The following is a 16892-nucleotide window of genomic DNA, read 5'->3' on the forward strand; positions in this document are numbered from 1 at the left end:
AACATTCCCTTTAAACGCAATTGCGCAAGTTCCATGGCGGGTTGCTATTATTATGACGGATTTACCAGGCGCACGCCAGGAGCGGTTTACAGCCGAGGAGACCGACATTCTTGTAAGAGCAGTCAAAGACAGAGAAGTTGTTTTGTATGAGGATGTGAGAAACCCGCCCAAATCAGCGTAGGTTAAACAGGCGTGAGAGGAAATAGCCGCAATTGTCTCATCAGCTGGCATCCCCATCGTTGCGCCAAGCGCTACAATGATGTCAGGAGATGGGGGAATCCCAAGCTTGCCAGCATAAATCGGGCACCCCGTGTAACGGGAGGTGGATCTGCCTCTACACAGACGCCAGCAGAGGACATCGCTGCGTCCACCCTCACCGCTGAAAGGGTTTGGGGGCTTTGAAATCGGACCCAAGAAACGCAAGCAAGGTCCAACCCCAAAGAACACTTACAAATCAAGTTCATATACATTAAGGTTTCTTATGAAAACATTTTAATTATTATTTACATCAAATAAACGTAATACAGCCACACAACAAACTTATGAAAATATTTTAATCGTTATTTGCATGAGAATTTTTTAACGCAGCCACACAATAAATAAAAACCATGTGTGTGCGCGTTGTGCACGCTATACATTATGGTCAAGCATGCGCCCTTAAAATAGCATAATGAACAACGCGCAACGCGCCACTGACTTTAAACTTTTTTTTCTGGTCAGTGGCGCAATTGTTTTTTGAAACTGCAAAATAGCATCAGGGATGGTTTGCGCCTCCTTTTTTGTGCTGAACCGCCCAGGGAGCGCAAGTTCATTCCCTAGTTTGCCGACGTGCGTCTGTGGAGGGAAAAACGCGCTGTGCGCCGGTGCAAAATACGAATGATACATGCGTCACTGACAAAGTCAATTGCGCTGGGTGCAAGATAGGGCCCCCTAACACAAACACCAAATCTAACCCTAAACCGAAGCGACAATGGTTTGAAAATAAGAAAAAGCAGTTGAGTAACCAAAACATGACAATGACAAATAAACAGAAATTCGTGACAGTATCACAAAAAATAATAAAAAAATTACGTGACAATAAGTACGTAATTTCGTGAGACTGGGTAGATAAAAGACATCAACATTTTGGATGACATGGGGTTTAGTAAATTATTGAGATCTATTTTTTATAAAAGTGGAATATTCCTTTAATTGCCAAGTGTAGCCAAATGCATCCCAAATCAGCAACTGCATCACAAGGCAACACCAATGTCCTATTAATCACCCACTATACACTACAGTACATAATGAACTTTAGTACACTGCTACACAGTGCATACTAAAAATACAATAATTGTGATGATGTTTGCTTTAATATGCAGCACTTTATTTATTTAAAGTCATGCACTGTAAAAAAAATGATGTTTTAACAACTTGGTTTTGCAAAACAAGTTGAAATTATTTAACTTATTTTTTTTAAGTTAAAGTAACATAAAAATATATTTTTGATTTGACAAAAATGCAGCATTTTTTTCAATTGAAACCATGACCTTTGCACTGCTAACCCAATGCCCTGCCATTTAAGCTAAACAGAAACATTTATTATCAAATGCTGCACTGAGCGTTCCAGCTCCAAACTCCCTAAAACCTTGAAGCTGATAATGAGAAACACATTCTGTTTGTTAAGCTAATTCTTCACATTCCTCATTTATCCATAAAAACATATCTGCGCTTAATCTTACAGAGAGCTTGGATTTCATAGCCATTATCAAATATTTTTTTTGGTTTAACTTTTGCTTTTGCAGGATCACTATTTCCAGGTGAATGATAGCTTGTATTCTTTCTTTCTTTACGGATTTTCTGTCTCATTCCTAAAACATGGACCGTGTGTGGTCTTCCCAGCACCGTGAACTGGGTGGAGTCAATCAGTGGAGGTTAGGAATGCATTTCTAACTAATTAGCTTAACGTTGTAGCCAGCGTAAGGTCCGGGTCGTTCCCTCTTAAGGGTTGGCTGATCACCTCTGAACACAGGCATATGTCGGGTTTTAAGTTTGGGTGGCCCTTTAAAACTATTTAAGGGTAAAGAATAGTGACATTTCTGTGCACGGCTGTCAGTCTTACATCCCATCATGATCTTTCATTGGAATGTACTTTTGTGCAATGCACTCGCTAGTTGACAATGTTCACAGAAAACTTCAGAAATGAAATGTCAAATAATTCATTGTAACTTTAAATGGGCTCTTCTGCATCTGAGATGTTTCTTTAAATCTCAAGTTTGTCTAAAGTTTAAACTTGTTTTGTGAATGTGTGAATTTTCTGCTCTTGAACACACATATTTTTGCACACAAGGCAGTCTATAGACATGTGGGTGTTTACTCAGAACTGGTTTTGTGAATAGCATAAAGCCACAGACGTACAGAGTGCCCATCCTATGGCACCAGTAAATCTTCTGTGCTGAATTCATCTCAGTCTTTGCATTTGAATTCATTAAGTTTAATGGAGCGTCTTCAGGATGTATTTGTGAGAACTGATGGATATTTTGAGACTTTCTCATGGGATCCTCTAGTGATCTGACCTGAAGTAGCATGTGGACAGCTTACAAATTCAGCTCCATTCAGCGCACAAAAGCTTTCTTGTTTTGGCAGTTCACACATTGAAAAGCTGACTAAACACCACAGCCCTTACTGTCTTTTCTTAAGTTCATTTATTAATTATTAAATAATCAATTGTTTGTTTTCATTCCTATTCATTATCATTTTATTGTTTATTGTGCGTTTTAATTATAGTTTAATATTAATATTATTATTATTACACTGATGTGATTTATTAAATTATTTAGTTTTTTATATTAAAATTAGGCTACTAAGAAAACACAGCAAACAAACACTGGATGACAACAATAAACAAAAGGTAGGAAAATGTTTAAATAAAAAAATAATATGTTAGGTGGCCTAGCGTATATGGTTAAGAAGGCACTCTTGATTAATGTAATTCGATTGATAATAAATGGGTGGCAATGTTTGAAATAGCATACAACCATCTGATCATATTAATGCAGTGTGCATTTGTGGCAATGCTATACAAATTTTCTATGTGCATGGAATACCCAAATAACCTTTTGCAAAAATGTGCAGTTTACAACCCAATGTATGAACCAATCAATGATTATGCTTGTTACCCACAATGCAATGTGCTCGGTTAGAACTACTGACAGTGTTATTAAATTCTAAATGCTTCACACAAAAATAATACGCAATAATTACACAACACACAAAATTGTATTAAATAGGCCAAGTATACTTACAAATGAAATAAGTAGCCAACACTCATGTAATGTAACAGGTCATGAGACAACATTGAAGCAGGTTATTGTCTGAAACATTTATTGTTGCATACTGCATACTGTTTTGAATACTATTTAAACAAATAGTAGAAGTAGTGTGCGGTGTAGGAAGCAGTACACTATTCCAAACACAGCCCATAATAGTATTTCCCTCAGTCACAATAAAAATGATTTGTTTTATTCGGTTGTGGTAACTTAAATTTTTTCACATGCGCATCAATGTTGATTTGTAGACTGTTTTGTAAGTGTTTTATTGTATTGCTCTGCCCTCATTCCTGTTTAACGTGATGGCTTTGCTGTTTCACAGCATGAAATGAAGTGGATCTACATTCCTCTGTACTCAGTGAATAGCCTGCTTTCAATAGATTTCAGTCAGGTTGAGGCGCCACATGTTTTGCATTAGGGCTGGGCAAAAAAATTGATTTTTCGATTAATCGTTTTTTAAAACGTGGTCGATTAAAAATCGATTCTCAAAGAGCAGAATCGATTTTTTTCATATTTATTTCTGCAAACATTGAACGGAGGAATGGAAGCATTTTAGATTACGCAAGCAAGACGTGTTGTGGCTTTTAATTTCTTTTTATTTATTACCCACTTGTAAACTGCTGTTCACTGTTTTTTTTATTAATATAGTATGTGTATTAAATCTATACACATTGAGTTGAATCGAGAATCGAGCATAAAAACCTACCTGAGAACCGGAATCGAAAATTTAATTGAGAATCGGAATCGAATCGATTTGATAGCTTGTGAATCGAAATCGAATCGATCTGGAACATCTGAATCGATACCCAGCCCTACTTTGCATCCTTATCCGTTTTTGATGAGAATCGTCATATGCACGTCATTAAAACTGATCTGTTTTCTTAAAGAGACAAATGTACTTTATCTTACTGTGTGTCTTATCAATGCTAGTACTAATTAAGTACTAATATGAACTCTTTAGGTCCTAAGCTGTACTTTTTGAAAGTGACAGCTGGGGTACATAAGTATTAAACCAACTAGCATTTATTTTATTGAATGATAACACAAGCACATTATTTCAAGAGCACCTATTGTTTGATTCATGATTTTACATTTCTTTTCGTGTGTAAGTGTGTATTAGTACATGTAAACGATATACAGAAGGTACAAACCCCAAAGTAAATGATGACGCGAGTTATCGTCTCCAATGTAAATCTCTTTTCTTCGACTACAACAAACACACAGATTGTAGGCAACAGTTTTCTTCCTGAGATTGGTGATGTAGAGAAGACCGACATTATCATAATTCCTCCCGCTTGGACTCACACCCTGTAAGTTAACTCCTGTTTTTTAACTCCAGCATTGCATTGTGATTGAATCTTTCAAACATGGTAAGGAGCGTCACATTTCCTGTTGACGTCAGATGTGTTCAGGCCAATCACAACGTACAGATTAGCTGGCCAATCAGGGACACAGAGCTTTTTAAATCCGTGCGTTTCAGGAAGAGAGTAAAATCTGGAGCTACAAAAATGTATATGTGGAAAATAATGTGTTTTTTAACCATAATCCACGCAAACACACATTATACCAAATACACAAAATAACTTTGTTTTTAGCAATGAAATAGGTGCTCTTTAATACCGAATGTTAATATTTACACTTTTTGTAGTGTTTTTTTTAAAGATGTTATCAATATGTGTAATCTGTTCAAAGCTGAATGTTGTTGTGAGTTTGAAGAATATGTCCATTTAAACTATGTAGAGCCCATTCTGGTCAAGATGTTTATTTCAGTATGATAAGTGTTCCCTACTGGCACTCCAGATGGAGAATTGCACTAAACAGAATGTGACGAAACATTGACGATGTGCTAAACTAAAACAGCATAGAAATTGTGCAACTATTGGGCATTTGGAATGTGTTTTATGAAGAAAATTTTCCCTCTCATCTTCATTTAACAACTGTGTTAAAACTTTGAAGAATTCTTGAATGGATGGGTGTAAACAGAGCTGATACTAATCCTGTCCTGTTAACAAGTCCTGTCAACATGTTCATAAAACCAGGTGGAGAGTAGTAAAGTAGTAATGTACGCTTGGTGAATGCAGCCCAGAGCTACAGGTCATCTGGTTCTGGTCATCTACTGCCAAGTCTCTGAGACGTAGAATTTACCGGATGACCAAGTATTTGTATTTTATCAGTGTGTTTCTTTGGAAAACATACATTCCAAAGCATAAAATAATAATTTTTACTCTACATTTCATAAATACAAGTTTTTATTTTATTTGTAATATTTAAGTACATTAAACATCTAGTAAAAGTAATTTTAATGTAATTGGTTATTAAATACATTTTAATATGCAATATAAAGGAATAAACAGTATGATGCTTTAGTAGTTAAGTAAACATTTTGATTAAGTACAGATGCTTCACTGAAAAAAAACACAGGTTGCACATGATTTAATTAAGCTTTCTTAAAATTAATAGAAAAAACTTGTTGGATTTACGAAATTCAATTATGTACACCAGTTCAACATAACTGAATTAAGTTTTCAGTCAGTTTTCAATGTTAAAGGGGTCATATTATGAGATTTTTTAAAGATGTAAAATAAATCTTTGGTGTCCCCAGAGTGCATATGTGAAGTTTTAGCTCAAAATACTCTACAGATAATTTATTATAGCATGTTCAAATTGCTCATTTGTTTGCCTGAGCAAAAGTGTGCCGTTTTTGGGTGTGTCGTTTAAAATGCAAATGAGCTGATGAAATGCAAACACTGATCACAATGATGGTGGTTTGTTGTAATTAAAACTCAATTGTGCTGTCAATTCCTTCTTTTCTCCCTCTTTCTCTCTGCACTAAATTGCAGTGCTGTGGTTGGATGGTGCAGATTAAGGGGGCGGTATTATTGTAATTCACCTTGCTACCTACCTCACAAAACAGGCGAAATCTGAACAACCTAATTTTTCACATGCTTGCAGAAAATGGCTTTCTGAAATTAAGTTACTGGGTTGATCTTTATCACATTTTCTAGGTTGATAGAAGCACTGGGGACCCAATTATAGCACTTAAACATGAAAAAAGACAAATTTTCACGCTATGACCCCTTTAATTAATGTTCATTTCATTTTAAGAAAACTTAAATCATGTGCAACCGTTGTCCACAAGTTTTTTTTCAGTGTTGAAAATGTAACTAAACAGTAAGATGGTAATGATTTTAACCATTAACTTCCATAGTAGGAACAACAAATACGATAGAATTTAATGGGTACCGTCAACTGTGTGCTTGCTTACCATCATTTATCAAAATAAAACAACTCATACAAGTTTAGAACAACATGAGGGTGAGTAAATGTTGACAGATTTTTTATTTTCTCTACATTGCGTGGCCGCCATCTTGGATGGGTCCCCAATGCGCCCCCCTGCATTTATTTCCACTGAGGATGGTGTATCCCCAACTACAATGTTCATAACTCCCCGAATTTTTACCAGACTTTAACACGTAAGCAACGTTAGGTACGATTGCTATAATATTATAAAAATGGTAAAATAACCAAAATTATTGTCCAATCTTACTTATGTAAGCTGCACAAAATAAGTGCAGAGTTGCTCGCTCTCCGTTGACTCCGGTACTAGCGTAGAGCGAGGAGACCCAACCAATATGGCGGCGACGCTGGATTACGTTCCAGCACGTCATGAGGCATCTACGTATAATGTCTATGGTAGGCTACTTTTGATTCGATGCACACTCGCTCTCTCACTATTTGATGGGTCATTCTACAGAAACGTCCACTTTTGGCATGGCAAGGTGTCTTAATGTATTTATTTTTCTAACTTTTAAACTTAGACCACATTATTAGATTACTCTTTGACTTTACACATAAATGACAGCTTAATGATTTTTTATTTTTTGTGTGCATGTACTTCAAGACTGCATTGACCTTGTTTTTGTCACTCGTGTTACCTTACTTCTTTAGCAATATTAAAGGCCTTTATGAAATATTATTTTTAATTGTTTTCAGCTTTAAAGCTTAATTCTTAAGTGTAGCAGAATTCAATGAATTAAAATTTATCATCATGTCACATGTAAAAAGATTTTATTTAATGTGAAAGAAAAAAAACACAGTAACACCAGTGACACAACAAATCACTGCTGTTATCCATAAGGAACGTAACACCAGTGACAATTTTCATGAAAACTGCATTTTACAAAATTTCTGCTTCCACATGTTGTCAATCATTGTATATTCACTAAATTAAGTAGTTTAATACATTTGTATCCTAGTTTTTTGCAATTCCCATCCCATTCCCAAGTCATACCAGTGACTTTAACTTAAAGCTTCATATGAAATCATAAGATTAATGAGAAGATTTCTGATAACTGAAAAGAGACAGTGGACTTATATGGGCGTCTCTTCAAAGATCTCCAGGAAATTGAAAGAAGAAAGTCAAGTGATGTCATCGGTGTGATTTTGATTTAAATATAAGAGCTTTTTTGTTAAACGGTAACACCAGTGACACAACTCCAGGGGACCACTACTTTCATTATATATTTTATAATATTTATTTAGCATTTTGTCTTTTAATTTACATCATATATTTGATAGTTATGGACACATTATTGTATTTTAAATGGAAGAAAACACTGTTTTTCGTCTCGAAATAAAGCATTTTCCCTCTGTACATGACTATGGGGACGAGCACTTCTGTGGTGCTTGGAATTCGAATTAATTAATAAAAATCAAATATTGCTACATTAATGGCTCAAGAAGGTGTAATTGTTCAAATAACATATTGTTTCATTTTAAAATATAAAATATTGTAACCCTAAAGGGTGTTTCAAGTGTAATATTTCTGTAAAGGCTAGAGACAGAAAATTGACATTTCCATAGAATTACCCGATAGGCCTATATTTTATTTAAAACATAAATATAATAAATAAACAGTATAATAAATAAATAAATAAATATGAAAAGCAGTTGTTTTGTTCTCTTTTTATCAACTAATACAATAAACATGAAAAAATGTGACAAACAGTAAGAAAGTGAACTTTACCGTTTCACAGTACAATCAATAAAGCCACACAGGTTTAAGTACACAGTTTCTATGGGTGAAGGTTTAAATGACGCATGGTTCTCGTCAGTGTCCAAAATCGGTCACTCGTTTTCGTTCACTTTTTAACTATATAGTGGACTCAAATGTCATTTTCTATATAGGAAAAAGTGAACGGTTTCAGACACAGTTATGAGACGCAGGTACAAAAATCTAAATTAATACTTTGACATTACTGCCATCTATAGGAGTTATGTGGAACTGCTGGTGAAAAATGAGTCGATATGACTCTATACTACTTGAATTTATTATATTAATTTATTTGCCACTAATAGTAAATGTTCATTAAACAATATTAATTAATAATAACTTTTAATTAATGTAGATAAACTTGCATACATAGTAAAACACATTACAAAGATTATAAACAAGCATTTTAATACCATTGAACTGTTTTTTTTATCTAAAATTACAATTCAATGCTTTTATCGATTAATGTCTTTGTATTGAAATATATATATTTCTATATATATATATATATATATATATATATATATATATATATATATATATATATATATATATATATATATATATATATATATATATATATATATATATATACACAATATATTTTACAATATATTAAAAACTATAGTATAGTTTAATATAGTATGACAAAGTAAAATAATGTAGAACACTTTTTCCATAAATAAGGACTTTTATTTTGAAGAATGCTTCACACGGAAGAGGAAAGCGCGTACAGGAGCAGATGATGTACAAGTACATGTGAAGATTGTTGTTTTATGGATGTCAACAGTATGCTGCATTAAATGTGTTTGGATTGTAAATCTTTTTAAAAGGTACATTTTATGTTTAACCCTTAAGCGTCCACCGCAAGCACAGCACTCGAGTAGAGATGGCTGTCGGTCGCTTTTGTAAATCTCTTTCATGTGCAAGCAGACAGCTTCTGAATGTGACACAACTCAGAACAATCACAACACGCACAAATGACATTAGTGGATCGGTTCGCAGACATCCAACCATTCACAGGACTGTTAGCACATTTAAACAGCTTAAAAATGCAAATACAAGAGGCTTACATACAACTCAGCCAATGATGGTCACGAAGATTCTGTCTGTGGATGAGATCTTCACCAAAAAGTCTTTGCATGGCTATCTAAAGAAGAAGGAAATTGAATATAATTTGTGCTTGGACGCTGTCAGTATGGATAAACAGTCAGTGGATGATGAAGACATAAAAATAAAGAGGAATAATCTGTCTGTACTGGCTCCTCTGATTCAAAATATCAAAGAGCTGGAGGAGAAACAGAAGGAATTGAAGGACACACAGGACTTGTTGAAAGGTAATACAGTAAAGCATACGAAGTCATTTAGATTTTAAAGTGTCGTTTAATTTGCATTAATCTCTTTCAGATAACGATCCAGACCTACAAGATCTTGCAGAGACTGAGAGCCAGGCTTGTTTAGCAGCCATTCATGATTTAAAGTCGAAGGTGAGGTGTGAATTGCTCTTATTTACATTTCATTGAAAGTCATGCATACAGATTCAGCACTGTGAAAAAGTATGCAAAGATAAAGCATTAGGGATCTGGTGATTCAAGACAATGAGTGCCAAATTATTAAAAGAATAAAAACTTGGAATGGTTTTATGAAAATAAATGCCTCTTCCCATGATCAATTTTCAGATTTTATCTCTTCTGATCCCAGAGGAAGAGTCAGATATGAGTGACCTGGTCCTAGAGATCACTGCTGGGGTCGGAGGTCAAGAAGCAATGCTGTTTACTGCAGAGATATTTGATATGTATCAAAACTTTGCATCTTTCAATGACTGGGGGTTTGAGGTCCTAGAGGTCATGTCAAGTGAATTAGGTTAATATATATATATATTTCTTCTCTTATAAATGTGTTTATATCAGTGTTCGTCTTTATTACTGTGTGGCTGAATCCTTTTTTTTTTTGCCCGTCTAGGTGGTGTCAGACATGCAACAGCCAGTATTAGTGGTCCACTAAGCTATAAAAAGTTGAAGTTTGAAGCAGGTGTCCATCGTGTGCAGAGAGTCCCAAAAACAGAGAAGCAAGGTCGCATGCACACCAGCACCATGACTGTGGCCGTTCTTCCCCAACCCACCGAAGTAAATCTTCAGATTACGTTTATGTTAATGATGTGACTATAGGATTATGAAAGGTGTGTTTACGTACCAGTTAGGAGCATGTGTGTATTGAAGTCACTGTGTTGTTTTTTATCATTTATTTTATAGATTTCATTTACCATTAACCCTAAAGATCTAAGAATAGAGACAAAGAGAGCCAGTGGAGCAGGAGGACAGCATGTAAACACCACTGACAGTGCCGTGAGGCTTCTTCATCTGCCAACAGGTCAACATATCATCAAACTCTATATAACACTTATTGTATAAAAAGTGTTTTTGTTTATAATTTTTTGGTTGATTTTTTGGTGAGCAGGCAGGACTGCTTTGCATTATTTAGATGTGTAAGTGGTATGAACCAAATACACAGACTGGAATGTGTCCTAAACAAATTAAGACAAGAAATCTTGCTATTAATGTGTTTTTCCCTACATGTTAGCTTCTACATGTAGGATTTTACATTTGCATAATTATTCATAGCATATAAATTTAATCTTTACAGAGTTTGGTTATGTTTCTTTTCTCTGTGTTTATGTTTTGGGAGTGAGGCTGACTTATGATGGTTTGGTATTTTAGGAATCGTTGCTGAATGCCAGCAAGAACGTTCCCAGATAAAGAACAAGGAGAAAGCCATGACGCTACTGCGAGCCAAACTCTACAGCGCCAGACTAGAGGAGGAGACCAGTAAAAGATACAACGCTCGAAAACTCCAGGTACACAGCTGTATACGAAATATGCTGCCTCTGGAAATCTCCAGTGCTTTCAAAACTGTGAATTATCCAGTGAATGATATAAACTGGCAGTCTGTGTTTTTCTCTGGTGTAACAGATTGGCACCAGAGGAAGGTCTGAGAAGATCAGGACGTATAATTTCTCCCAGGACAGGATCACAGACCACAGGATCGGAAAGACCATACACGACGTCCATGGATTTTTGCAAGGAGAGGAACTGCTGGAGGAGATGATTGTGTCTCTGCAACAGTTTTCCGAGCAAGAATCCCTCATGGATATACTCAAAGACAATGAATATAATTAATCGAGTTTTGTGGGCAATAAAGGAATGTGTAAAAGTTGTCTTGTTGGGTGTCAAATTGAATTGGAAGAGAAAGGGCAGTTTCCCCCAGAGTGGTTTCACAAACACTTGATGGCTTTCTCTTGAGTTTAACACTACAGTGTGAAATACTTCGGTGGGGTTCCTCCAGACCCCAAATGGCAGTCTGGACTTTCTATTGTTTGCATAACTGTATATAATTTTACTAGAAATAATTGATTATACTTTTAAATAAATAATATGAAAAGAAAAAAGTTAATGAAAAATTTTATAATTAGGTGGGGAACTTCCTCCAGACCCCAAATGGCAGTCTGGACTTTCTATTGTTTGCATAACTGTATATAATTTTACTATAAATAATAATTATATATATATATATAATTTTACTATAAATAATTATATATATATATATATATATATATATATATATATATATATATATATATATATATATATATATACTTTTAAATAAATAATATGAAAAGAAAAAAGTTAATGAAAAATGTAATAATTATAGATTGCCATGTATAATCTTTTAATTTATTGATCCATATTTTCCCAACATTATAGACATCAGAGAATATTATAATAAAATAAAATAAATAAAACAGAAGTTTTAATATCTGTAGGTTAAACAATCTGGCCTTTGTCTTTTAAACAGCGAGACACAAAACTATGAGATCATTAGTAAAACGCTCTTCTTTTATATTTATTTGTATTTATTAGTGCTGGGCATGGATTAATCTAGATTAATCCCATACAAAATAAAAGTTTTTTTGCATAACATATGAGTTTGTGCTGTGTGTAATTATTATGTATAAATAAATACACACACATTCATGTATGTATTTAAGAAACATTTACATATATATTACATTTATTTATTTATTTTATATTCCATATTATATATAAATAAAAACCGTTTATTACTAATGGTTACTAATGTTTAAATAGACATAATAACTCATATATTATGCAAAAAAAATACTTTTATTTTGTATGAGATTAATCTCGATGCCCAGGCCTAGTATTTATTAAATTGTAGCTATAAAGCTGTTTATTTATTTACTTATTTGATAAAAACCCGCAATTGTTAGTTTATCGATAAAAAGGCGCTTTTCAGTTCGCGACTCTCATTGGGTGGCGCTCTTATTCCGGCCTGACGTCACATGGTGACGTTGGCTGAGTCCGCCGTCGACGGTTTCATTGGCTGTGTGCCGTTTAAAGGTATTCCGCCGCGCTCTGATTGGTCAGTGGGATTTGTTCGCCAAATTTCAAATGCATTTACCAGTGGCGCTTTTTCTTCAGCTCACTAACAATTGGCGTTCACTGTTGCCGCTTAAATGTTTATCCTGCTACTGCAATAGCGACTCGAACGCGTTTTTTAAGGACATATGAGGATTATTTTAAAAGTGCTTTTATCGTTTTGAGGTAAGGCAGTGTTCAATTGTTTATATATCTCAGTCATTTTGTTCAATTCAATGTTTTAAAAGAAATAGACCCTGTAGATGACCAAGCATGTTTGAGGTCCCACCATGGGACGGGGCTTATCCATCTTCGATTTTTGCTTTTATCACACTTTTAAACGACAATCTATCCTTATTTTATTTTAAAAATGCAATAGATTTTCATGCAAACCTTTTAAACTCAGATTTGAAGTCGTGTTGTAGGCTAATATTAGCCCCTCTGTAGTGTGCATCTTGTGGAGCCACGTCAGAACTGCATCCACTTAGGCGCGTAAAATGATAAGAACAAACAAATTGCATAAAAATAAATGCCAACTCTTTGTCATTTTAAAACTTATTTAAGATTTTGCATAAATAAAAGGATATGTTGACATGTTGGATACAAAACAACAATGCTTTAATACTAAACCCACGATGCTTAAAATGTTCTTCAGTTTTAAAGTGGATGAATTAGGTTTAAACTGTGTATATTTTACTATAATACAGTATATTAATATGCTAGTGCCCACATTAAAAACTGTACTTTTAATATATTTCAATAGTAACCCCCGTGTATTAAAAAGTATAGCAAATCCCTAGATACTATGGTGTTTTTAAACCTTACTAGAGTAAATTGATAAACTGTACTAAACACTGTAGCATATACTAATTCATATTGTAAATAAATCCCACCAATGCTGTAATATATATTAAAAAAAGTAATAATTTGTGACTAATGCTGTCTTGGACATTAACACAAAGAAATCTGCATATATTTATTAAGTTTATAAAGTTAAACACAATAATCTAGTTTGGCATCTGTGCATTTATATTTGTAAGAAATGTAAGTGATTCATGCATTTAAAATTTTTATTTTATATTTTTAACAGTGAAACAAACCACTAAACATGTCTCATTCCCCATTTCCTCTAGTTCAGCCATTTGCTGTGTCTCTATACAACCCCAAATATGAAGTCTACAACATGCAGTAAAGACTCTAGAGTTGTATGCCACATGGAGAAACCTGAAACAGACCTCGGTGAGATAAAGGGTCGCCCTGTTTCGCCACGAAAAACGGGCAGCCCTCGCTCCCCCGCGACGGCCTACGTCTCCACCCCTCTGGAGACCAAGAGCAAAGGCCCTCACAATAAAGAAAACTACCGGGAGAGGAACCTCAACCGGGAGGTGACATCAGACGACGAGGTCATTCTGAGCAGTAGCGGTTTCACCGAGGACAGCGGATATCTTTCCCTCCAAAACAGTCAGGTGGAGCATGTGGATGCGGATGGTGCCGACTCATTGGAGAGGAGTGAAGAGAAATGTGTGTCCTCTCAGTCCTTGCACGTTGAGCGTCACTCTGCACCCTGTCTGCCCGTGCTCAAATTTCAAGAAGATGTGTGCAAAGAACTGGCGAAAAGCTTTAAAAAGAGCAAAAGTTACGATTGGACGGTTGTTAATAAGGTTGCTGAGAATTGTGGTCTCCACAATGTGATCGGTGGGAAAATGGGACTTGAGTTTGCTGATATACTGTCTGGCCTGTTGAGGAAAGACATGCGCCACATTCTTGCCAGGATTTTGGGTCTGCTAGGTGATTGCGACTTGATCAGGTAAATATTCCTCGTCGTGACTTGGTTTGTGTTTTGCTTGTGTGGATGTGCGTTCGATTTACGTTGATGTCATGTATTTTTGCAGTTGTAAGAAAGTGAGTCGGACGTGGCAGAAAATCATCTGCCAGGATAAAATGGCCCTTCGGAGGTGCAGAGAAGCAGAGAGAAGACAAAGGGTAAGAGGTTTACACCAATGCCACCATTTTGTCTGCATGCACATTTCAAATTAAGTTTAGTATCTAACCGTGCTGCTGTGATTTCATCGCAGGACTCTGGACGGCCTATGGGATCCTTGTCTCGGGACTTCACCTTAAGCAGGGTGGTGTTCTCCTGTATGCAGGGCGTAGCCTCTACACCAATTCACAAAGCTGTTAAGAAAGTGCAGTGCCAGACGAATGGAGTGCAAAACACCAGATCGAGTCGTTTCCAACAGTTTCATCAGGTAAAAACTGACATTCACACTTTTAACTTAACATGACTGGGATAGGGCAAATGGTATAGATGAATACTACAGTCACGTTTCTTAAAAAAAAAAGTGCAAATAGTTTAATTTGCATGCATCAGTGGCGGCCAGTGACTTCGGGGCTCGTTGCAAAGTTCATCGCAACATGTATGTAGCCCGTCGTGTGTGGTATGTCATTTCAAAATTTGTGTTCTGCGCGTCAGGTGATCCTATGTGCATCACGTGTCTTGTCAAAATAAGTGCCTGCTGCAGACGCTTCTAAAGGGTTTATGATAAAAGAGACGTTCGTGTTTGCCAGATACTCCCATAATCTCATGCATAATCAGAGTTTATTGTTAAGGGAGTGTCTTGCGTGTATTTTGTGAACGTGAGCGTCTCTTTTATCATAAATGGTTTTAGCGCGTGCGCAGCAGGCACTTATTTTGACAAAACACGTGATGCACATGGTTCACATGACGTAACAAACACACATTTTGAAAACACGAGCAACACACATGACACTCTGAACACTTATTTTGAATTTGCGCCGCTCGGATGAGCAGTCACGAGCTGCCACTGGCATGCATGCAGATTCAATAAGGTCATCCTTACTTAGCACCTGGACTAGTTATTGAAATTAATGTGGAAAAAAAGCCTGAAATGATAAAAGTTAGAGATTGTTTGGTGCTGTACATTGTCTTATGCATTCTATTAATGATTTTATTTTTCTTCCAGGTTGCTAAATCACTAAAACAGGATGAATCACTACGAGCATGCGTCCTCTGTGGCTCTCCGGCACGCTTTGATGATGCAATGCAGCGGGCGGTTTGCACACGGCTTAGCTGCGCCTTTGACTGTTGCACAAAGTGTCAATTACCGTTCCACAGTTCGGACCCGTGCCGTAGCACCGTCCGGTCTTTCTCCTCCAATTCATCGCAAAGGACGCTTATCGCCGGCTCTGCTCGAAGCAAGAGGAACGTACGGCGTCTCTGAGCACCGGTGCCTTAAGAAAAAACGTTACTAAGAACTTTTTTAAAAAAGAAATACTGCCTCTTAAAACTTTTATTGAATATTTTATCCTTGATTGTTGCGCATTCCTGAATGTGACGTGAATTTTGGCCACGTTTGTGGCCGTTGCACAATGTGAAAAACTATCATTCTGTATTCCAAAAAAAAAAGAATTCCTAAGGGAGGTTAAACAGCCTCCTTAAGATTGTACATTTGAATGTTTTATAAGATTTTATAGATGTTTTATGAAATCTGTGTTGTTTTGTCTTGACTGAAATTTGTAAATATTTAAATGGTTGAATAAAGCCTTGTATATTTTTCAAATCTTACTGACTGCTGTAGTCACGCTCTCATTCTGCACAAATCATCTGTACACTTCTATTAATCTGTACAGGTTTTACTACAGTCTGAAAAATTAGTTACAAATATGTAATGGGTCCTAATATGTACCATTTAGGTAGTGATATGTATACATTTGGTACCTCTTAGCTGTTAATATTAACTTTTTAGGTGCACAGGTGTATGTTTAAAAAGGGTACTGCCCCGGTGTCAGCTAGGGACCTTTTTTATCCATTTCTTGGTAATTGTGTCTTAATGGACAGGTAACTCATATTACCAAGCTTTTCTGTTTTTCTTGGCTAGATGGCATCAGAGTGCTGTTTCTAACTGAACCTTTGCTATTTAATATACTATTTAATTTGTGGACCACCCTTAACCTAATGATGATTTTTTTAACCTTATCAAGCATCCTGGCAAAAGGATGATATTAGGATATGGCAAATCTTGCATTAACTGAATACATGCTGGAGTTTAGATTCTAGTCTGATAAAATCTTCCT

General features: G+C 35.6%; 2 protein-coding genes across 4 annotated transcripts; both read left to right on the forward strand.

Moving 5' to 3' along the window:
- The first annotated feature begins 9086 nt into the window (after positions 1 to 9086).
- On the forward strand, positions 9087 to 11574 carry mtrf1l (mitochondrial translational release factor 1-like). 2 transcript variants are annotated; one of them, XM_065296174.2, is made up of 7 exons: positions 9087 to 9698; positions 9769 to 9848; positions 10041 to 10224; positions 10324 to 10487; positions 10614 to 10731; positions 11079 to 11215; positions 11331 to 11574. In XM_065296174.2, the coding sequence occupies exons 1-7, from the start codon at positions 9251 to 9253 to the stop codon at positions 11535 to 11537; spliced, it is 1338 nt and encodes a 445-aa protein (XP_065152246.1). In that variant the 5' UTR covers positions 9087 to 9250; the 3' UTR covers positions 11538 to 11574. The 2 variants fall into 2 exon arrangements, with proteins under 2 accessions (XP_065152246.1, XP_065152247.1); XM_065296175.1 differs by having other exon boundaries at positions 9562 to 9848; positions 10063 to 10224.
- A 1257-nt stretch (positions 11575 to 12831) lies between these two features.
- On the forward strand, positions 12832 to 16369 carry fbxo5 (F-box protein 5). Of its 2 annotated transcripts, none has more exons than XM_065297501.2 (5): positions 12832 to 12983; positions 13931 to 14604; positions 14690 to 14780; positions 14873 to 15046; positions 15782 to 16369. In XM_065297501.2, the coding sequence occupies exons 2-5, from the start codon at positions 13967 to 13969 to the stop codon at positions 16037 to 16039; spliced, it is 1161 nt and encodes a 386-aa protein (XP_065153573.1). In that variant the 5' UTR covers positions 12832 to 12983; positions 13931 to 13966; the 3' UTR covers positions 16040 to 16369. The 2 variants fall into 2 exon arrangements, with proteins under 2 accessions (XP_065153573.1, XP_065153574.1); XM_065297502.2 differs by having other exon boundaries at positions 13936 to 14604.
- Positions 16370 to 16892: the final 523 nt, after the last annotated feature.

Source organism: Paramisgurnus dabryanus, chromosome 20 (genome assembly GCF_030506205.2).
Source record: "Paramisgurnus dabryanus chromosome 20, PD_genome_1.1, whole genome shotgun sequence".
Taxonomy (NCBI): domain Eukaryota; kingdom Metazoa; phylum Chordata; class Actinopteri; order Cypriniformes; family Cobitidae; genus Paramisgurnus; species Paramisgurnus dabryanus.

What these genes read in the sequence shown, in the direction of transcription:
- mtrf1l (XM_065296174.2), top strand. Translation starts at nt 9,251, where the DNA reads ATGGCTGTCGGTCGCTTTTGTAAATCTCTTTCATGTGCAAGCAGACAG. An exon ending in CACACAGGACTTGTTGAAAG is followed by an intron (nt 9,699 to 9,768) that starts GTAATACAGTAA and finishes AATCTCTTTCAG; the next exon opens with ATAACGATCCAGACCTACAA. An exon ending in TTCATGATTTAAAGTCGAAG is followed by an intron (nt 9,849 to 10,040) that starts GTGAGGTGTGAA and finishes ATCAATTTTCAG; the next exon opens with ATTTTATCTCTTCTGATCCC.
- fbxo5 (XM_065297501.2), top strand. Translation starts at nt 13,967, where the DNA reads ATGAAGTCTACAACATGCAGTAAAGACTCTAGAGTTGTATGCCACATG. An exon ending in GGTGATTGCGACTTGATCAG is followed by an intron (nt 14,605 to 14,689) that starts GTAAATATTCCT and finishes GTATTTTTGCAG; the next exon opens with TTGTAAGAAAGTGAGTCGGA. An exon ending in AAGCAGAGAGAAGACAAAGG is followed by an intron (nt 14,781 to 14,872) that starts GTAAGAGGTTTA and finishes ATTTCATCGCAG; the next exon opens with GACTCTGGACGGCCTATGGG.